The sequence below is a fragment of the Paramormyrops kingsleyae genome, chromosome 4 (assembly GCF_048594095.1).
Source record: "Paramormyrops kingsleyae isolate MSU_618 chromosome 4, PKINGS_0.4, whole genome shotgun sequence".
In the NCBI taxonomy this organism is placed as follows: Eukaryota; Metazoa; Chordata; class Actinopteri; order Osteoglossiformes; family Mormyridae; genus Paramormyrops; species Paramormyrops kingsleyae.
Window position 1 is genome coordinate 21,555,099 of NC_132800.1, and position 22,970 is coordinate 21,578,068.

The 22,970-nt window shown below is 49.4% G+C and overlaps 1 protein-coding gene across 17 annotated transcripts in view; it reads right to left on the bottom strand.

Moving 5' to 3' along the window:
* LOC111840224 (disco-interacting protein 2 homolog C-like) overlaps positions 1-22,970 on the bottom strand; it is a 112,781-nt gene that overhangs the window by 41,905 nt on the left and 47,906 nt on the right. For 10 of the 17 annotated variants that reach the window (XM_072710850.1, XM_072710857.1, XM_072710845.1 and 7 more), the window contains exons 2-6: positions 22,314-22,385; positions 15,824-15,931; positions 7,933-8,082; positions 3,655-3,861; positions 2,405-2,527 (exon numbers count right to left, since the gene is read on the bottom strand). In XM_072710850.1, coding sequence (XP_072566951.1) covers positions 2,405-2,527; positions 3,655-3,861; positions 7,933-8,082; positions 15,824-15,931; positions 22,314-22,385 — 660 coding nt within the window. The remainder of the gene's footprint in view (positions 1-2,404; positions 2,528-3,654; positions 3,862-7,932; positions 8,083-15,823; positions 15,932-22,313; positions 22,386-22,970) is intronic. The other 7 variants (XM_072710852.1, XM_072710846.1, XM_072710844.1 and 4 more) reach the window with 3 other exon arrangements.

Below are 22,970 nucleotides of genomic sequence, written 5' to 3' on the forward strand. Positions count from 1 at the left end.
CTCTGCACACTGCAGTCCTAAACTACAACATATGAGTGAATCAACATGGAAACAATGAGCATGAAGAAATGATAGAGAGCTTTATGAACAGAAAACAGCATCAACACGTGAGTAGACTCTGGTGATTCTATATTACTAAATGTCCAACGTGCTCCTTGCGATGGCCTCCACTCTCTGCTGTATGCTGCAATTTCCCAGCATAGAGTTAAGGGCTAACGGTCTGTCTGCGCATATTTCTAGAGCATCTACTCAACATTCTTCAGTTTTGGAATGTGTAACGTATTCAAGATGTTTTGGATGGTGGAGTGAGGGGCCTGAATTTTACTGAGAGGCTCTAAGGAAACGAACATTTCATTCTGAAGCTGAATACGAGAATCCCTACGCCGAAGCTAAATTTGAGAGTCTTTACACTGAAGTCGAATGTGAGAGTCCTTACACCGAAGCTGAATATGAGTCCTTACACTGAAGCTGAATATGGGTCCTTACACTGAAGCTGATAGTCCTTACACTGAAGCTGAATATGAGTCCTTACACCAAAGCTGAATATAAGAGTCTTTAGAGTGATCAAGCACAACCAGCTCACAGAAGCTAAGGCTTAGCGATACCAAGAGCAAGAATTCTCTGGTTTTATATTCATACAGATCACGGCAATATCCAGCGAATGTGCCTTAGATGCTCTTAATACAGCTCTTTTGCTTATGAAATTAAAAAAGTGATCAATTCATTTTGTAATTTTTAATTTTTGTGCATACGCTCCTCATTTGGTCAGTTTCTCTGAAATCTTTAAAATAAAACAAAAAAAGCACATCAGAAGCGCACGTTTTACCCATAAACTTAAGCGGCGTAATCCTGATAAATAACAGTAAGCTAAATTACAACCAGATTATGCTGGGAAGAGCGTTCTTGCGGGGAAACACCAACTGAAACGCCCAACAACTGTTTGATTAAAACGGCAACTGTGGGAAGGGAAAAAATATATAAAATCTGATAATGAGGCAGGTGTACGGTTATGAATAGGAGGCCCTTTGAAGATCGCAGCAGAGCGGCCGGGCTGTGGGATCTCCTCGATGTCATGGGCAGGGAAAACGGCCGCGCCTGTTTACGAAAGGCGGCCGGCTTGGCCGGCCCTGCTCACAGAGTGCAGTCACAGACCCCTCAGGCCACGGATCCCTGATCTGGCTTCCACCCCAGTGCATAATCACACGCCATCTTCATGGGGTTTTAATAAGCAACACGTGTGTCGCCACGGCAGGAGGCCCCACGGCTCGATATCGTTACCCTTAATAATTTGGCAAGAGAGGAAAACGCACGATGGGAAGAAGCGGAGTGTCTATTATTTTCTGTAGCATCTGCCTCTGTTTTCGAGGCTGGTGAGGTCTGCGGGAGACTTTTTGGTGACGTATTTGCCGTGGCGAGCGTGTAGCCAGCCGTCAGGAATAACGGGGGACGAGATGCCAGACATACTCGAGATACTAAATAGCCCGAAACGCAGTGCAAAGTTGACACTCTGAGACCCGGTGGGCTGCCGGACTTGGGAGTTGGAAGAGTCTGAAAAAATAACACGATGCGGCTTTTAATGGATCCTTTCCATCCTGGTGGTCGAGGGGCCGACAGAAAAGACACAGGTTCGGTTTCCCGGAACACGCTGAATGTTCCGCCCCGATGCAGATTGTTCAGAGAATCCCGCTGGACCGTAAATAACAAAATACAGACGTTGTACGCAATCACACCGAGGCAGGAAAGGGCAATTAAAAAAAAAAAAGATAAAAACAGGGCAACAGGGCAACAGACCCAAACACGTTTCCCCAGAATGAGCAAAACCTCACACTGTACGCAGTGTCGTGGCCCCCAAGCTTATAAACAAACCCAAGTGAGGTGAGCACATGCCTCATTAGAGCAGCAAATGCAAATATAAACGCTACTCTGCCCGCCAGCGTCACTGGGACGCTGGCGGGCATCGCAACGCTCACTGCCCCAGGGTGGGCAAGGGCGCATTTTAAGAGGATAAGGAGTGCGTAAAAGCGGGCTATCAGGTGGGGGGGGGGGGCCGAGCAGGGATCCGCCGGCAAGCTGCCAAAGATCAAACGCGAGGCAGGACTCGAGTCCAGCACGAGGCTGGGATAGAACGGCTGCACGTCCGTGCACATGTTCACACACCGACACACACGCAAACACGCACAGGGACACACTTCTCAGGGATGGGCTGGATGTGGAGTCTTACTCAGAAAGGGTGAATGGATGACAGCAGGACGCACGAAGGGCCAAACAGCCCCAGCTGGGCTTATCATTCCTGAAATGGTTCTAACGAACGCGTGAAGAACACAGGACAGTGACGCCACACCAATGGGAGGGTGGGGTGGATGGAGGGGGTGGGGGGGGGGGGGTTTGGTGCCAGGATACTGACCCTCTGGCTCCAGGGGCGGCCAGACGAGTTCTGATCCAAATTCGCAGGACCGGCGCAACGAGTTCCCGTTCTCGACTGGCCCAGGCGCGGATTTCCTCTTCAGCGAGAGGTAAGCTATGGGTCCTGGACACGAGGAAGAACCAGAACCGTGTTTGACAGAGTCCCGGGCCACGGCCACTGGACGGGGCCTTGACGGCGCACCAGAACGGGTCACGGGGTCACGGGGCACCTGGCAAACAGCGCCGGCCAGCCCGATACCGCGCGGGACTCATCTTAAACAAAAGTGACTTATCTACACAGACAGACATAACCGCTGCAGGGCAGTAGAGAAATAAGGGGCAATTAAATATGTTTGTCTTTGAAGCTCAGAATGATACACTGGGGACTGGCTGTTTCGGTGCAGACAGAACAACCTTCAACAAAGAACTGGCAAAGAGCACCAACAAACACTAACATCAAGCCTATAAATCAGCTACTAGTAACCAGGTTTGTAAAAATGAATAATCCATGTTTATTCCCAGACTGTCTGCTTCTGGGTGACAGAATTACGAAGAGGCGCAAAAGAGTTAGAAAGTACATTGTTAGGGTTAAACCGAATTCGTCTGTCAACCACTTTTGCAGAGACTAACATACGACAGGATCCAGTCACTTTCTTACCTGTGGGATAAATAAATAATATAGCTTGGATGTAGCTCACGGAATAGGCATTATGATAGTTGTGTCAAATGTTTGCCACATGGCTTAGGGGCAAACTGGTGGGAGTGGGGCTCTTGTTTCAGTGTGTTTCTGTTGTTAGACAGCCAGAAGCAACATTAAAGCACAAAACCAATTATACCCCAGATATATTTTTGCCGCAGTACAATACTGCCAAACAGTGCTGTCAACTGTAAATGTTTCCGGAAAACTGCAGCAGTAATCGGTGACGTGATGAACTAAACAAAAATCCACATACAAACATAAACATACATAGTTATACACTAATACAAATATACTAAAATGGTCTGGGGTATAAAGGGCTTTAGGGTTGTTATTTTTAGAGATAATCTCCTATTGAAAGGAAGGAGTAAAACTATCCGAGTGTCGCACGTGAGCGCAGGCAGGCTGAGAGTGACAGTGATCCTCCGATGGGGTCGGGCTTTCAGCCTCGTGAAAGCAGAACTGGGAGGGAGGACATAAGCGGGGCCACAGTCACTGAAGGGCCAAAGGGGCCCGAGTGGGGGGGCGGGGATGGGGGGCGTCCCCCAACTCACCAACGTGCGTCTGGGCCAGAACGTCGGCCAGCCGGCCGGCCGCGCCGCTGCCCCCGCTCTGCGTGGAGGACGAGGAGGTGGTGGAGGAGGTGGTGGAGCCGTGGATGGCACGACTGATCCAGTGCTCCATGCTGATGCTGCCGTGGCTGGAGGTGGGCGTGCCCTCGCCGTGCAGGGAACCCTCCCCGTCGGAACCCGATGATGTGTCTGAAAGTGGGAGGGGCCAGGAGGAAAACAAAAACAGACAAAAGCTAGGTTAGAACCACAACGGCACACAAACAAACATTCTAGACAACTGAGACTAAGGGGAAAGCAAACGATCTAGAACACAGACTAAATGGACATCGAATAACCTAGAACACTGAGACTAAATGGCCATCGAATAACCTAGAACACTGAGACTAAATGGACATCAAATAACCTAGAACACAGACTAAATGGAAGTCAAATATCCCAGACCTCCCAGAATGCTGAGAGCAAATGGAAACCAAACATTATGGAACACTGGGACATTCCGGGAGCTCTCTCCGCCATTCAATGCAAACAGTAAGTGAGAAGATGCATTCTGTCGTGCTGAAGACACACAATGTTAGAACAATGCACTCCATAAGCAAGACAGCGCACGTTCCATCTCCTTTACATGCATCTCCGTTATATACACCGGAAACTGTTCTAGCACAGCACTACCAGAGCTCCGGTGGACGTTCTGTTTCCAGGTGGTTAAATCACACTAAGCTATGTGGCTGACGGAGGTGTCTTTACATGGTCAGGTTCAGAGCACCTCTGTGTTCCCAGAACCTGCCCAAGTGCTCTGATACATGAGGCGCCCTGAGACGCTCCGTCAAAGGGCCAACTTCACACAAACGACAAACATTAACACAGCACATGCACGTCGCTGAGACACAGGACACAGCATAAAGCAAGATGGCATGGTCATACAGAGCGTTTCCACTGCAGAAGTGCAGGAAGATGGTGAAAAACAAAACAGCAGTCTGGATGTGGAACAGACCAGGCAGTTATTACACACTGTGAGGTGTTAAGCCTCATGAGGACCAGTACCCCCCCCCCCCCCCCCCCCCACCGGGGAAACATGTCGCAGGCGAGCTCCAGAAAAGACTGGGCACGTCTTGAGAAATGATGGCCTCACATATCAGCCAGAATTGTACTCCATGGGGAATCTGCGGTTTTTCCAAACGGTTCACACGCCTGCCGCTGCAACTGAACTGAGCCAGTGGGCATGAGCGTTTTCTCTGAACCCTGAAATGAGGCGCGTGGGGTGCCTTTATGCGCCATGTCGAGCATCCCCCCCCCCCCCCCAGACCCCACCCCCTCACCCATTAACAGGCATCTCCTGAATCATAAGCACAAATTCCTGTCCAGGCATCCAATGTCCACCATTCTTCCATGTCAGCCTAGCACGTTGCCGGCGGATAACGGAGAATAAGAAGGGGATGCTTTGTGTTGAGACAGCATCAAACAGGACAAAACACCAAAACGCTCGAAAGATGTTCTGGAAATGCAGTGAAGTGCCAGGTGCAGAGCATCAAAAATCGACAGTGGAGAAAATAAACTGGCACAAACTTTATCCCAATAATTACTGCTTATAGTGCATCCAGGTTAATTTTGTATTCGCTCTGCAAAGAGGAGAGAGGGATTGTCAGGGCGATGAAGAAAGCAAGGAAATGTGGAACTTTCATTCCCGAAGACAATCTGGAAAACCAGCTTTCCATTCCCGACTGTGCCACCCAACCCCCGAAGCAGGAGGTCTAGGTCTGACCCGTGCGTCCGCCTTGCTGTGTCTGCCGATCACTGGATCAGCCGTTGCCTAGCAACCCCTAGGTCACATTGCCCGCCACGAATCTCCCAGGTCCGCCGTGATCCCTGGTGGATTAAGCCCTGCGCCAGACCTAACAGATCACAGAGTACGCAGAAACACAGACCACCAGTGCATCGCAAAACACAGACCACCGGTGCATCGCAAAACACAGACCTCCGGTGCATCCCGAAACACAGACCTCCGGTGCATCCCGAAACACAGACCACCGGTGCATCCCGAAGTACCGCCTGCTTTTTTCCCCTTTATGATGAAGGATAAACAGTAATGATGACAGTAGTGTTTGGTACCGATCCATAATCACATTATGTTGTTAAGCCCATTAAAATCACATTACGTTGGTAAGATGTTCAATAACATCCTAATAGCGATGCAGATCGTAGGTATTTAAGTGGACGTCTATCACAAATGTATCATATACATTTTACACCTAAAAACATACCTCTCATATTTTTCCAGTGATAATTGTAACATTCTTTCAAAATTGATCATTCATAATTGATAATTTTAAGAGTCTCTTAATTGTTTCCTAGATATTTTTATTCATTTTGAAATTAATATCATTAGCTAAAAATATTTGTATTAATTTCGATAACTAGGGATATAAGCAGAAGCTACATTCTGAAAACTTCGTAGCTCTGAGGCATAATCTTAGTCCACAAAAACATATGTACTGTATATATGAATATAAACAAGCAGAACTTACGGTGATAATCTCTGGTAGTAATTTAGAGGTCTCAAGTTCAATGAAACCCAAGCAATTTCATCCCCGAGTTTCCAGAGCCAAGCTGTGGACACACGACTGGGACACAAACCCCCTCAGACAAGCTAGTCTAGTCCAGTCCACCAGCATCCCAGAATGCACCAGGTCACTTTTCCACTGACTGCAGGTCCTCTGTGTCTGCCACACACGGGCACACCCAAAGTCAGCACTCCCAGAGGTGCCCAGTGGGAGGGGCCAACCTGACCTCCTGATGAAACAACGAAACAGGAGCCAAGGCCTTGTGTCGCATGACCAGGTAGTATCTGATGGTGTGCCTCTAAGAGGAGGAGGATGGTGTGCCCCTAAGAGGAGGAGGACGGTGTGCCCCTAAGAGGAAGAGGACGGTGTGCCTCTAAGAGGAAGAGGACGGTGTGCCCCTAAGAGGAAGAGGACGGTGTGCCTCTAAGAGGAGGAGGACGGTGTGACCCTAAGAGGAGGAGGACGGTGTGCCTCTAAGAGGAGGAGGACGGTGTGACCCTAAGAGGAGGAGGACGGTGTGCCTCTAAGAGGAGGAGGACGGTGTGACCCTAAGAGGAGGAGGACGGTGTGACCCTAAGAGGAGGAGGACGGTGTGACCCTAAGAGGAGGAGGACGGTGTGACCCTAAGAGTAGGAGGACGGTGTGACCCTAAGAGGAGTAGGATGGATGAGCACTCAGACCAAACGTCGGGCTTCATGGTTAAAGCTCATATATAAAACACAGCATCAAAGGGCAAATTATCCACCTGCCTCCCATAATCCACAGAAACGACTGATTTCTAAGGTCAATGAGAAACTAGGAATCAGCGGCGCAGAGTGTCTCGCTGGAAGCCCGGGGGAGGGGGAGGGGGGGCGCGACCCTTACATGCCACCTACTCCACAGCCGTCCCTCAGGAGCCCAAGGGTGTAAGCCGCTTTCATCTGAGTCAGCACGACGGCGAGCGCGTAATGAGGCCGCTCCAGCAGGACCATCAGAGCTGAGTGCGCTTTGAGGGTTTATGGAGAACATGGTGTGGGGGGGGGCGGGGCGGGAAAGCATTACAGAGAGCCGTCTCATGTGGTTTGTGTACGGCTCTAACGAGGCGTAATCCACAGCGACAACCATCTGAGGAATCACTCCCCCCCTCCCCCGCCCACCTGCCAAAGGAGGGCGGCCTCTCTGTGTTTTCCGGAAGGCCGCGTTCCCTGATTCGGACGGGGAAGCAGACTGTGCGTGCTGCATGACATACGGTCAGCACTGAAGTTTTGAATTAAACTTTATTAGTCATACAGCTGTGAGTCATGAATGACACCGAGGTCTCACATAAACTTACTTTTAAGTACTCAAAGGCAAAGTATACAGCTATTTTTGACTGTGTAGGTGATAATCATTAATATATCAGAATTACAATGATATTTTACTTTGGCCAATAATACGATTAAAGGCATGATGGACATGTGGTACATGGCTATAGGTTTACTTTATCAGTCAAAATCTGGCATCCCCTGACTCCCCCCCCCCCCACAAAAACACAGAGAGCTTCTTTAAATGGCTGTTCTGTGCAGGTGGACAGTGGGCGGAGCCTATCCAGTTACCTGCCGGGGTGGGGGCACTGACACGCACATACATTAGGGCTGGACGGGTGGCATGAAGCATGCAGGTGAGTGGTGCCACACGGGCACACGGGCACACGGGCTAGGCGTACTCACAGCCGTTACTTTACCTTGGATGGTCACATGTCGCTCACCTGGGGGGGTGTAGGCGTCCATGGAGCTCTGCACCACCAGGGAGCGCCGCTTGGACGGCATGGGCACGGCCATCTTGCGTTCCTTGTGCTTGGCCAGTGCCGCCTGCACTGCCTCTGTGTGCACATCTGTGGGACATAAGCAGAGGAGCCCCCTGGTCAAACACCCGCACTGTGGGACATAAGCAGAGGAGCCCCCTGGTCAAACACCCGCACTGTGGGACATAAGCAGAGGAGCCCCCTGGTCAAACACCCGCACTGTGGGACATAAGCAGAGGAGCCCCCTGGTCAAACACCCGCACTGTGGGACATAAGCAGAGGAGCCCCCTGGTCAGACACCTGCACTGTGGGACATAAGCAGAGGAGCCCCCTGGTCAAACACCTGCACTGTGGGACATAAGCAGAGGAGCCCCCTGGTCAAACACCTGCACTGTGGGACATAAGCAGAGGAGCCCCCTGGTCAAACACCCGCACTGTGGGACATAAGCAGAGGAGCCCCCTGGTCAAACACCCGCACTGTGGGACATAAGCAGAGGAGCCCCCTGGTCAGACACCTGCACTGTGGGACATAAGCAGAGGAGCCCCCTGGTCAAACACCTGCACTGTGGGACATAAGCAGAGGAGCCCCCTGGTCAGACACCTGCACTGTGGGACATAAGCAGAGGAGCCCCCTGGTCAAACACCTGCACTGTGGGACATAAGCAGAGGAGCCCCCTGGTCAAACACCTGCACTGTGGGACATAAGCAGAGGAGCCCCCTGGTCAAACACCTGCACTGTGGGACATAAGCAGAGGAGCCCCCTGGTCAAACACCTGCACTGTGGGACATAAGCAGAGGAGCCCCCTGGTCAAACACCCGCACTGTGGGACATAAGCAGAGGAGCCCCCTGGTCAAACACCTGCACTGTGGGACATAAGCAGAGGAGCCCCCTGGTCAGACACCTGCACTGTGGGACATAAGCAGAGGAGCCCCCTGGTCAAACACCTGCACTGTGGGACATAAGCAGAGGAGCCCCCTGGTCAGACACCTGCACTGTGGGACATAAGCAGAGGAGCCCCCTGGTCAAACACCTGCACTGTGGGACATAAGCAGAGGAGCCCCCTGGTCAAACACCTGCACTGTGGGACATAAGCAGAGGAGCCCCCTGGTCAAACACCTGCACTGTGGGACATAAGCAGAGGAGCCCCCTGGTCAGACACCTGCACTGTGGGACATAAGCAGAGGAGCCCCCTGGTCAAACACCTGCACTGTGGGACATAAGCAGAGGAGCCCCCTGGTCAGACACCTGCACTGTGGGACATAAGCAGAGGAGCCCCCTGGTCAAACACCTGCACTGTGGGACATAAGCAGAGGAGCCCCCTGGTCAGACACCTGCACTGTGGGACATAAGCAGAGGAGCCCCCTGGTCAGACACCTGCACTGTGGGACATAAGCAGAGGAGCCCCCTGGTCAAACACCTGCACTGTGGGACATAAGCAGAGGAGCCCCCTGGTCAAACACCTGCACTGTAGGACATAAGCAGAGGAGCCCCCTGGTCAGACACCTGCACTGTGGGACATAAGCAGAGGAGCCCCCTGGTCAAACACCTGCACTGTGTGACATAAGCAGAGGAGCCCCCTGGTCAAACACCTGCACTGTAGGACATAAGCAGAGGAGCCCCCTGGTCAGACACCTGCACTGTGGGACATAAGCAGAGGAGCCCCCTGGTCAGACACCTGCACTGTGGGACATAAGCAGAGGAGCCCCCTGGTCAGACACCTGCACTGTGGGACATAAGCAGAGGAGCCCCCTGGTCAGACACCTGCACTGTGGGACATAAGCAGAGGAGCCCCCTGGTCAAACACCTGCACTGTGTGACATAAGCAGAGGAGCCCCCTGGTCAAACACCTGCACTGTAGGACATAAGCAGAGGAGCCCCCTGGTCAGACACCTGCACTGTAGGACATAAGCAGAGGAGCCCCCTGGTCAGACACCTGCACTGTGGGACATAAGCAGAGGAGCCCCCTGGTCAGACACCTGCACTGTGGGACATAAGCAGAGGAGCCCCCTGGTCAGACACCTGCACTGTGGGACATAAGCAGAGGAGCCCCCTGGTCAGACACCTGCACTGTGTGACATAAGCAGAGGAGCCCCCTGGTCAAACACCTGCACTGTAGGACATAAGCAGAGGAGCCCCCTGGTCAGACACCTGCACTGTGGGACATAAGCAGAGGAGCCCCCTGGTCAGACACCTGCACTGTGGGACATAAGCAGAGGAGCCCCCTGGTCAGACACCTGCACTGTGGGACATAAGCAGAGGAGCCCCCTGGTCAAACACCTGCACTGTGGGACATAAGCAGAGGAGCCCCCTGGTCAAACACCTGCACTGTGGGACATAAGCAGAGGAGCCCCCTGGTCAAACACCTGCACTGTGGGACATAAGCAGAGGAGCCCCCTGGTCAGACACCTGCACTGTGGGACATAAGCAGAGGAGCCCCCTGGTCCAAACACCTGCACTGTAGGACATAAGCAGAGGAGCCCCCTGGTTAGACACCTGCACTGTGGGACATAAGCAGAGGAGCCCCCTGATCAGACACCTGCACTGTGGGACATAAGCAGAGGAGCCCCCTGATCAGACACCTGCACTGTAGGACATAAGCAGAGGAGCCCCCTGGTCAGACACCCGCACGTCCGGTCCGGTGTCCCCACACAGTCACCCCACAGAGCTATTCTGTGCAGGCAGGGGAGCAGGACAGATTTTCGAAGTTGGGGGGGGTATGACAAGGCAATGAGCAAAAAGTCTCCACCTTTAAGCTTATCCAGCCATGCTGCCCACCCCCCCCCACCATCTGCGCCCCTGTGTGCGACGATCACCTTCTAACCCTTCAGACACACAGTAATTAAGGGGAGACTGTGAGGGAGGCAGATATACTTAATCATTACAGACACATTGTCCCTATAGAACATTCTACACATCCACTGAAACCATCCAAACAAATGTCAAACCCATTACTAACTGCTTTCATGGCAACAACATCTACACACAGTCTGCTGGGTTTTGACTCGAGGTGCCATCTTTGTACGATCAAGAAGTTCAGTTGCGCCGACACGAGAAAGCCAGCTAGCCGTAGGATTCCCCGTATCTCCTTCTGGCCGTAAAATAACGATATTTTTATTAAGGTTTCATTAAAAACCATCAAAGTCTACCGAAGTGTTGTACAATACTTGCAAATAATAAATAAAACAATATAAGCACAAGAAATCGTGCAAACAGCAGACTAAAATATTGTTAATTTGGAGTGACAGCCAATCTGAACAAGGGGGATTTAGTGTATCTGAGTAAAACCATGCAATCAGATTTGAATCTGTTGCAAGTGTGTTGCTCCACAGTTCATCCCGCAAGTCCCATTGTTTCTCAAGGGTGACATCATCAATGTGCGCCGAGTGACCACTCTCAGGCACACAGAGCTGCTGGCCATCAGGTAGGAACCCATTCGCTTCTGGAATCACCTCGAGGTTACATGAGTTGCATCATTCTGCACAGCACTCTCATATCGAGCTGGAATTGCACCCGCGGCCTTCCTGTTAGCTGTAATGAGTCTGGGCCGCTCTCCTCTGACCTCTTTTATTAACGGGCTGTTTTTTGCACCACAGAAATGCCCCTGACTGTATGCTTTCTGTTCACCACACCATGAAGTCTAGACACTTCAGCACGTGAAAATCCCCGGAGGGCGTCTGCCGCTGAGATCCCGGAATCACCGCGTCTGGCATCGACAATCACAGCCCGTTCACTGTCGCCTCCTTAAGGCGGAGGACAGTATGACCCATATATGGAATTGCAGCAATGTGATTGGCTGCAGGGAAGAGCTGGCTGTTTGTATTAACAAGCAAGGGTACCTAATAAATCAGACACAGAGTGTACACCTTACTACTATAAACAGCAAACGCAGCAGTAGTAGCACTTAGCTAGTGATCACATGGTTCCTCTAGCGGGTCAACAAAACAGCTGAAGATTGTTATGACCACGCTGCCCTCTCTGTGGAACATCTATGATGGCTTTGATTCCGCCCAGAAAAATATATACATTCAGAGGTTGTGTGTGGCTCAGCCTTTGTGCCTATGATCAGAAGGTCGCCGGTTCGAGCCCGGCCTTGGGAAAATAGTCACATGTCTGTGGGCCCTTAAGCTAGGCCCTTAACCCCCAGCTCCCTGGGCGCCGCAAGCTGGCTGCCCCTTCGCTGTGACCACCCCCCCCCCCAGCTTCCTCTCACCTGTATGGAAAGCAAGATGGGGCAAAGTGGAAAGAGAATTTCCCCATGGGAATAGATAAAGTATCATTGTTATAATTATTATACCATTTATTACAGCGCATTCGTCATTTGAAAGCCAACAGCCACAGTTCAAAGGTACAACAGCAGGAACCTGAATGAGGGAGCAACCCGGTGCAGGAGAAAAGCACAGCAGCTTGCTGGCCTGTGCACGCTGTAATCGGATTATTATGGGATGTCCCACATGAGGAGGCCCAGGAGGAAAAAAAAAGCCAGTAGAAAGCAGCATAACTCATAATGACTGGGAGACAAAGGCCTTACTGATGTTCCGAAATGCCCGACGGGTCACTTACAGAGTGTGTCGGAATAATGAGGCACCAGTTCATTTACATTTTACATTTGCATTTTTTTTATATCAGATGCTTTTACCCAAAGCAACGTGCAACTGGGTAACAGAAAGCAGGGTCAGATAGTCGCTGGAGTTACTGGGGGCTCAAGCGCCCAACAGTGAAATCACTCTGCTGAGATTGGGATTTAAACCAGCAACCTTCTGATCACAGGGTGTCATAACCCCCTGAGCCACACACTGACCCCCAGACAAGGGAATGACTCTTCTTCAAATTGTTTAAACTACGTCTAGAAAGAATAAGCTTCAATCCAACCACTCCTCCATGCATCGCTCCATCCATCCACTTATCCATAGTGACCCTGGAGTCTCTCTTTATTCCGCCCACGATGGGATTTAAATACTATGGCTAAATTACAGCCACTAATGCACTTAACTGTACATAAACCAAGAAAAACAAAGGAGAATATGCAAAAGTCCGTTAAATCACAATAAATTCCGATATTATCAAAAAAGGCAAAAATGCTATTCAAAGGCCCCCTTCCTTGCACTAAGTAACTGCGTCAGTAATTTTACCCAGGGTAGCTGAACACAGCCCCATAGGGGACTAAAACCAGCAACCTCCTGGAAACCAGAGCACAGTAACTAAACCAGAAACCAAAACAAAAGAAAGCGAGACCCAAGCAGACAAAGCCTACTACAACAGTATCAGCACTGATCCGGCAGCTTTTCTGGAAAGCGGTCAGCCCCAGTCGGGGTCCAGCTGGCCTCAGCCGGCCCGCAATTTCATGTTCGATCAGGGATTTAATAACCAATCCTGGCGATGGAAGCTACATTTCTAGTTTGTTTTTTTAGTTTGTTTTTTTTTTTTAGAAAGTATCCCACATTTCAGTTAACTAAGTTACATTCCTTCCACCTAAATGGCTATAACCCCTCATTTCAGTGTACATCATCATTTCAGTGTACATCGTCATTTCAGTGTACATCATCATTTCAGTGTACATCATCATTTCAGTGTACATCGTCATTTCAGTGTACATCGTCATTTCAGTGTACATCGTCATTTCAGTGTACATCGTCATTTCAGCAGGCCTGGCAGGGAAGGACACCTCGCGGCAGCTCTCTGCTTCGGGTCACATAAAGCTAACTGAATAAACATCAAGGCGCCATCATGGCGGCAGATCAAAGCAGGTCGCTTGGCGCACGATGGACCATCAGAGGTTTTCGAGATTGAAATATGGAGCTCTGCTCCGGTCGCCAAACAGATTTAACATAGTAGGTCTTAACGATACATAGGTACCATTGCATGGGATGTAGTCTGGAAATGGAGTTAAAGGTTAATAAACTAATCCTTGGTGGGGGGTGGGGAGTGGGGGGGGCAGCCCAAGCTGATTCCACAGAAGCACAGAGCTGTATAAATTCACCCAGGGATAGAATGTTACCTTATATTAACTAATGCTTTTATCCAAAGTGATCATTTTTGAGAAAAATGAGCAGGGGGGGGATAAGGGCCCAGCTCACCACCGGATTAGAACCTGCAACCATCCGATCACAAGCGCAGCATCCTACCCTCTGAGCCAGTGTCTGTACAGCAGCAAAGTTAACGATTCAGTGAAAATAAGCACAGGATAAAGCCAGCAGCTTAAATGCGCATTTAAGATATAAATAAGGAAAAACAAGGTTTGGCAGAAACTCATGAAAGCCGAGCCAGGCGGCACAGGCTGTGGTCCGAGCGAGCGGCCGTCACGCTTGGCTAACCCTAACCCTAACCCTAGGCTAACCCTAACCCTAACCCTAACTCTAACCCTAACCCTAACCCTAACCTAACCCTAACTCTAACCCTCCAGTCTCATCGCCGCATATGAGCTCGTGGGTAAATAGCAGCCCCCTCGCCTGTGCAGACTCCCTCTCGCCTGTGCAGACTCCCCCACGCCTGTGCAGACTCCCCCACGCCTGTGCAGACTCCCCCACGCCTGTGCAGACTCCCGGCCGGTAAATAACGGCTCCCACAAGCGGCAGGTCGGTGCCGCAAGACACAGTGGGGGCCGGGGGCCAGGTGCTCCCCCTCGCACACCGATCTCAGCCCCATATCATCCTATTTACAGTATATGTTACCACAGTGTGGTGTGTGTCTGTGTCCTGTCAACAAACAAAGTGTACACAACTCGATTCCAGCATTCCGGCACATTCTTTCAGTTACAGCCCCAACAGACACAAGCAGCCAATAAGCCATCAAACCAGAATGAGGCAAATGATAATTTTTTTTTTTCCTGTTTTTTTTCCTTTTTCTTCATGCACAGATATTGAGATGCTGAGAAACAGCCACAAAATCAAACCTACAAACTGGATGCTGGGGTTCCCCCCAAGGTAAATTCTACTGAGTGGGGGAGCAGGGCCAATTGTAGCCCACATACCAACTGGCCCAAATGTTGAGGAATGCTTGGTATGCCATAAACTAGCCAATCCGGGACCTCATACGTCTGTGGCTTATTCAGATGACCCCCTCCCCCAATAATTAGTTCCCAAAATACCGCATGACCTCGTGCCATTTCTATAGGGAGCCCATTGATGATTGTGCCAGTTGAGTTCTCTGTGACTGTGACTCTGTGACTGTGACTCTGTGACTGTGACCTTGGTCTGGATTGGTACTTCCTGGACCTCAACTTTCCAACTCTGTCTTTAATGGATTACTTCTGTGAGTAACTTCCCCAACACCGGCGCCGAGTTTTCCCTGCTGCAGTCGCAGGGGGTCCGCAGAGACATTTAATAAACTGACGAAATGCCGGCATCATCCTCCAATTCACACAACGTGCAAATAAGACAGGGGGCTCAGTTCTTAGTCACTCTCGTCATCGCACATTAGCGTCTGTTTTCCGTGGTTCAACATAGTTTGAAAACCCCTGATACAGAGCATGGGGTGTGCAGTGGATGGCATGGCGATCAATGTGCCAAGCTATTGTCCAAAGGGTTATGGGTTCAAGTCCCTAAACTGATTGAGTAAAAAAAAAAAAATCTGGGAGAATAACTATATAAATTACTATATAAATTTCATCTGGCCGAATAACTAAGCATAATTAAGACTTTAATTAATTGTAATTAATACTTGAAGTCCTTGGGTAACCTGGTGGTTTTGGGGCTCAACCCAACAGCATGTTGCTCCACAGGGGAGTTGAAAGGGGCAGCCAACAGTGAAAGTAAAGCCCAGAATGGGATCAGCACCCACGTAGGTGTCACACACCATCTCCTGTGCGCCCCCGTGTGGCCGGCCGGGACGTACCTGATCTGTAGCGCTCGTCCCGAGTCCCAGAGGAGCGGCGCCGGTGGTAGCGAGAGGACGACGGCGTCACGGGGGGTCTCCGCTCTGCCTGGCCTGAGGGCTCCATGCCTGGGGGGGGGCAGGTGACATCATCACACATGGAAAATCGGAAAGCCTGAACACAGTCATATGCTTCTGAACACGGCGTCCGAGTCCTACATACTTCAACGTTCGACTCGACGGCCTGAAAAGCTGAGCTGCATACCCGAGCCCAGTAAACCTGAACACTACAGAACGACCTGAACACTGAGCGCCTGAGAACGGCATATGGACAGCGTGAAACATCAGACGGTAGCCGCTGAGCATGCCGCCGGGTCTGTACGCTTCAGAGGGGTACAGGGCCTCCTGTCAAACACACTGCCTTCACACTATTGGTGGGGACAGATCACATGATCAGCTGCTTGATGACATCCTGCCTGTCGGACCAAGCTGCCCCAGCACTGTGGGCCTCAGGCTGTCTATTGGACCATTACAGCTCCCACCATGCTCTCTGGGCAAGAACATACACCATACACCCCCCCAATCCCCGGGCCACCACCTGCATTACGGCACATCCGGAAAAGCATGCCTGACCAATCTCGTTACCATCGATCCGAAAGGGCCCCCCCGACGCTTATTTAGTTAAAGCACCGCACCCGGCAGAGAGAGGCGGGAGTGGGGGCCGGTGTCTGTAGAGGCGGGGGGGCCGGGGGTGAGGTGGTCAAAGCGATGGGGAGAGGGAGAGAGGGCAGAGACCACATCAACGGCACGTGGGATTGTGGCCGTCGCAGGAAGGCGGGCCGGATTCAAGATTCAAGACTGAAGAACTTTATCAGTTACGTGTGTGAATGCACTGGCACACCAGCAGTGCCGTGAAAATGCTGATACTCAAACACGTGAGAAGGATTACAAAACTAAAACGATGAAAGTTCACAGAATAAGTACTAAAATGTAGAAACATGAAAATACATAAAAAGGAAAAATAAAAAAGATATTAAAAATATGGTAACATTTTTCTTGAAACTGTCATCTATAATACATTATAGATTCCTTAAAAATGCATTGAAATGGCCGGTATAAGAATTAATAAAGCATTACATCATCTTCTATTGACAGTAATATGGCATTATAGTGTTGATTATAATACTTCATAAGCTCCAATGAAGCTCTCATCTATAACACACAACAGATACCTTCATAATGCATTATAATGGTCGGTATAAAAATTAAGGATGCTTTGTACTGGATTATGAAGGTATCTATAGTGCATTATAGATGACAGCTTCATAAAGCACTCATAATGCATAATAAACATGATTATAATGTGTTACGCCATTTGAGAAATATTTATTACCAACTTTACAATGCTTAACGAATGCATTGTAATGTGTTATGAATGTGTTCATAGATTCTTAGACACGGCATTCATGGAAAATGTTACCACAAATATTTAACTTGCAGGTTCGCTTGATTAAGAAGGAAAATAAATAACAAAAAAAGAAAAAGAAAAAGCCACCATGCCACCCACAAACCGCCCCCCCCCCCAAACGCCCCCCCGAGCCCAGGCAGCAGCACACGGAGACCAGCTCATCCAGGTAAATGAGGTAGAAAATCGATTTTAGTCTCAGGTGCTCATGTGTGGAGGGAGGAGAGCTGCGTCGATTCAATAAAACAGATGAAGGATCGTGTGACCTGGGGGTCATGTGCTCCACACACCAGTGTTTGGGGTGGGGGGGGGGGGGGTTGGCTGCTGGCCATCAAAGCTCAGTGACAGGTGAGCTGTCTTTCCACACCCCTCCAAACAGATGTGCCGCATTCACCACACTCCAGCTGCAGAACCACCATGACAGCCTCTTAGCTAACCGACGCGAGACGGATCGCAACCGCAACTCCACTCGCGGAGAAGCACAGCTACACCTCGGCAAAAAGGCCCTTACATCCCAGACTTTACTCATCGCCAGCAGCAGGGTGGCTAAAGATGTCGACCTGAACATGTAGGTTGTTGGTTTGCGTCCCAGAAGGGGACATCCATTTGTAGCATCAATAAATACTGTTTGATGAGAGAAAAACAAAGGCAGCTACACAACTTTGATTTCACTCTGAGGAGCATGCAGCCAAAAACCATCTGGACCTTGCATTAAACCTATCTGAGGCTTACGGGCCAATCTCCCGGGGGTATTAATTAAACCTTCTCCCTGAAGGCTGGGAGTGATTCTGGACATCGAACTCCAAGAGCGCCGTTCGCATGGGGCCTCGGTACGGCAGCAGCCACTGTGTCGATTCGGGGATGAGCAGCTCATGGGAGTTTAACTTACACAAAAGTGTTCTGAGGGCAGAACGAAAAATGATTGGTTCAGAGAGATAACCAATCAGATTGCAGAGAAGGTGGGTCCAAGCAACAGTAAGCATCTCTTACTGGCCAAACAATCTAGCTGCCACTCCCTAGTTAGAGCCCAATGACAAGGTCACCGTGACAACCACGCTGAGTCAGGGACAAGATGGCGTGATGTTCCCGCTGACCTTCCACTTTAATAGAAATTACCCCATTTCCACCCACGGAGGTCGAAACACACGCAAACCACTAACAGGAGGGTTAATCATGCAACCTCCTGTTCCTCCGAAAGCCCTCTTCTTCATTTTCAGCAATTTCACACAACACGCCGGTGAAGGCGTCGGACACCCACCTTGGCCAATCTGCCCCTGGCAAAACATCAGTCACTCTCCTGTCATCTGGACTGGCACTGATCGAAATCGACCAATCAAGAGACTGGAATGGGAACAGTAGAGCACACCCCCAGGCCACGTGCAGAATTACACTACAGGACCCCACCAATCCGATTCAATTTTGCCGTTATTAGTGTTTCTGTGGTACCGTCAGCCGAAAGCAGGGGGTGATACCCACAGCTATGGCATGCCGGGAGGTGGCTGGAATCATCCTAACACAGTGTCCCGTATGAGGTAGGGCTGCAGCCGCTGCACCATATCAAATCTTGATGTACTCGCGATTATATGGTGCATGTGCAATAATCACCAGGGCTTTAGATGACAGGTGATGTCCGGATGCCGGCTTTTCAGTACTATTTACTTATAGCCACAATTTGGTAAGCAGATTAGTAGTACGTCTAAAATATTAATGCAATGCATATTGTGACACCCAGAAAGTTAGAAATCTGCATAAATTCAGCGTATCCTTATATGTATCAAATTCGATTAGCGGAGCGCATCACATGCTACTGTTTTGGTAAATCATGGAAGCTATAAGCAGCCACAACAACAATATTGCGGATAAACGGAGTAAAAAAAAGACGTCGGCGGTGTGTAGGTACTTTTTGCAGTTTAAAATCCGACACGTTGATTAAACATAAGGATACGCAGACTTTATACAGATTACTAATATTCCTAATTAGTTGCACTACTAATCAGCTTACCAAACTGTGGGTGTAAGTATAACGAGTCGTATAGTGCCGAAAAGCAGACAGGCAGACAAACGTTTTGTTCATCACCTAAAGCCCTGGTGATTATCGCGCATGCGGCATATAATCGCGGTTACGTCGCGGTGTGACGTCGTCCAGCCCTAGAATGAGGTTACCACTTTCCGGAAGTGCTTCTTATAAGACAACCGGATTTAAAAAATAAAAAAACACTCTCCCTCCTGGAGAACCCAGTTCTTGAGGATTTTTATTAATTACAGCAGTAAGAGGATGACGAGACGGTATTCGGCTCGGTCCTCGAACGTGGCTGACACTCTCAAGTCGACCCAGGACACTCATGTGCCGGCTCCCTGCCTTCAAAAAGTAATAACAATTCCTGCAGCATTTATTGATTCAGAGGATGGATCCCATTTACGGTATTAACAGAAGAAGCAAAACAAAACGAGCCAACACCTGGCTAATACCTGGCTTTCTGGCGTATTAAACGATTACATGATGCATTAGGTTTCTTCTTTAAATCCACCATCCTATAATATGCAGCCTTAAGCTGAGCATAAACACTCGGATTGATCCATATCGATGCATGTTAATGTATTTATCTTTAGAGTGCCTCTCCTCCCTGTGTAACCACATTCTGCTTGTGTACATTCTAGAATTCCACCTTGTTCCTCAACTCAGGTTCTAAATAATGAAGACCCCATGGTGAGCCCATGCCTAATATTTTCTCCAACATGCCTCCTTCACATCTGGCAGCAGCTTCCCGGGACCCTGAATCCTACCCGCTTGCGTGACGTCTAGCTACCAAGTCGTTATGCCGACGGAGGCTGACAAATGTCTCTCCCTGGAGACGCATATGAAGTTCAGGTAGACAAAGTTTCTGTGATCGATGTCTTACGACTTCAGAAACAGGGTGCTACGGTGCAGCGGGTACCGGAAATAAAGCCAGCCGTTCCTTTTATTAATCTGAATTTTTCATTTTAATAATCGAGGGTTTCCGCTCAGCTGAAACAGAGCTGAATATCCCCATAAAAACTGCAGTGTTATTGAATTTACTCTGAGATATGCTGATGCTGAAACTTTTGGATGGTTGCTGGGTTACTGATTCATATAACAGAATTCTGGTACATTCTCTGATGGCACCTGGGAGAACCTTTCAAACATTCCCTTCCAAATAAAAAATGACCCGTTCATACCAGTCATTACTATAATAATTGTATTTATGGCCCAAAGTCATAATTTTAACTACACATTTTATCTGACAATATTACATTCTTCCTCATTAAGAACAACAGACCATGCTCTCAAAGGCTATTTAAATTTTCCTTGAGCCTATTCCCAGTTAATTCTTTGATATGATACACAATGTTGGAAATCCAGCCTTCAAAGATGTGACATTTAACATTTAACAGGCTTTTAATCAGACGCCCGTTAATTTGGGCCACGCGCGCCCACCCACGGTGCCAGAACGGCGTGACACACAGTCGAGGTAAACCACAGGCGACTGAGAAAGTCCTTCACCACGGAGATGCTCGACAGCATCTGTTGGCGCGGCATGACGCCACACTAAGATGGCAGAAGGCCTCGGCTCGGCGGGTTCCGTATCGGAATGGGAGGGGTAGTGGCAACTCTGCCGCTGTTGTAACTGCTAGACATATTGTACACGGTTGCTATGGCGATCTGCATCAGTAGCTAACAGGTTTGTTTTGACTCACCACCTCCCTGTTGCATGCAGCAGCCAAATAATGCGAGGCATGCAAGTTAAACTGGTGACACAAGCTGTCGGTCCCGTGCGTTTGGAAATCCTCTGGGGGGGGGGACCATCAACACAAACCCCCCCTTGGTGCATCCTGAGAAGTCAGAAGGCCAAGCAGCTACAAGCACCCTCGCTTCCAGAATGTTCTCTGACCACGAGGGAGCTGCCTCCACGCAGACCTGTATTCCTCCCCCCACCAGGACTGAAACCTTAGAGTAATCTCGCAGCAAATGCGCCTTGACAGAACCACCCACCCCTTACAAAAGCTCTCGAATGCGCTTTTCATTGTAGTTCCTACACAAAGGAGCTTTAGACAGCCTCGAGGATTCTGGGAAAAAATCTGCCCACTTGGAGAGGGACTATGTAATTAAGACCCAATGAATATTCATCTCCCGATCAGCCTGCGCTTTCATGCAAAGCAACTTAATTTTACCCATTCAGACAACCGGATATCTAATTTCTTAAAAACTCCCTGGATGTACCCAGAGAACCCACTCTTAATGTAAACAACACGGCAAAATCACCAGGCCCCATTTCAGGCGGCTAGTCGAGGTCAAACTCAGATTCTCCTGTCCCCAACTATAGGACTTTTAAAAATAATCCTCGTCAAAACAGTAAAGCCTCTGAGCTGCAAATAGACACGCTATAGAGTCCAGTCTGACATCCATCCTGTCCAGGGGACTGAAACGGCACCGAAACAGGAAATGCAATAATAGCCACAGTCATAGACCTTTACTTATTAACTTATTAGGTTAATAAATTCCTAAGCTGAGGAGACAAGAATCTACCCTGTGACAATCTGCCCAAGGCCTAAAAAGCGAACCAAATTATACCCCTGAAAAGGAATTAAAAAAAAACCTCTCTTACTTGAATGAAGATGGGCAGGCGGACAGAGCCCGGCCTCTTTAATTACATCACTTCGAAAATCAAACATTACCATTATGTTTTCTCAGGCTAAACCCTGATCTTCCTCTGATCCAGTGGTTCTCAGTCCTGTTCCTGCTGCCCCTCCTACCAGAATGTTTTCATTCCAACCCCACCTGGATCAGGCTTATATGGTCCTAATAGGCCAATAATTAATGTGGCAGGTTGAAAGCAGTGTGGGTTGGAATGAAAACATCCTGGCAGGGGGGGCAGGAACAGGACTGAGAACTACTGCGCTGACCTAAGTAGCCCCCCCTTCGATCTGGCCCCCCAGCCTGGAGAGGTCCCAGGTGTATCACTGGATATGGGAGCTGGCCCACTCTCTCTGGCCCACGATGACAGAACACCCCCCCTGACACCTTACCTGGAGGGTGTGGCAGATAAGCCCCGATTAATTTCGCCCTCTTCTTCTCATAGCCTTTCTGTGTGATGTCACCTGGTACAGAGAGACAAAAGAAAAGTGCCATTAGAGGCAGGAAGCCAGTGTCGCACGGCAGGAGGACCCACCCCTCACTTTTTAAGGCCAATAAACTTGGGCCCAGTGCCCTTGTGGCCCCACCCCATACACACCTGGTCCCGAAACCCTTCTCATGCCCAAGACGGGCTCTAACCCACACAGGGGACCTCCAAACGGTTATAAGACACACAACTGTTTTACACTTCTTCAAATAAACTAGATATACTGATGCTAACTTGGTTCATTTGTGCCTCTCAGATAACAGTATGAATTCATATCCATAATACTAATTAGGATTAATGAATCATTCATTTCCCCCCCTAATCATTTCATGGCTGTAAATTGCTCTAGGTAATGAAATAACTGATCATAATTACTCTTGGCGCTGGGTGTGAGATAGCAAATAAATAAAAAAATTCAAACTTGTTCCTGAAACGTGAAACAAAGATGGGAGTCGGAGGTTAACTGCTAGTGATGGATCATTAACGGTGGGAGTTGGCGGGGATGGTCAGTGTACGCTGAGGTAGCCATTATTCCGCCATCACTGCTGGGGAGTGGGTATGC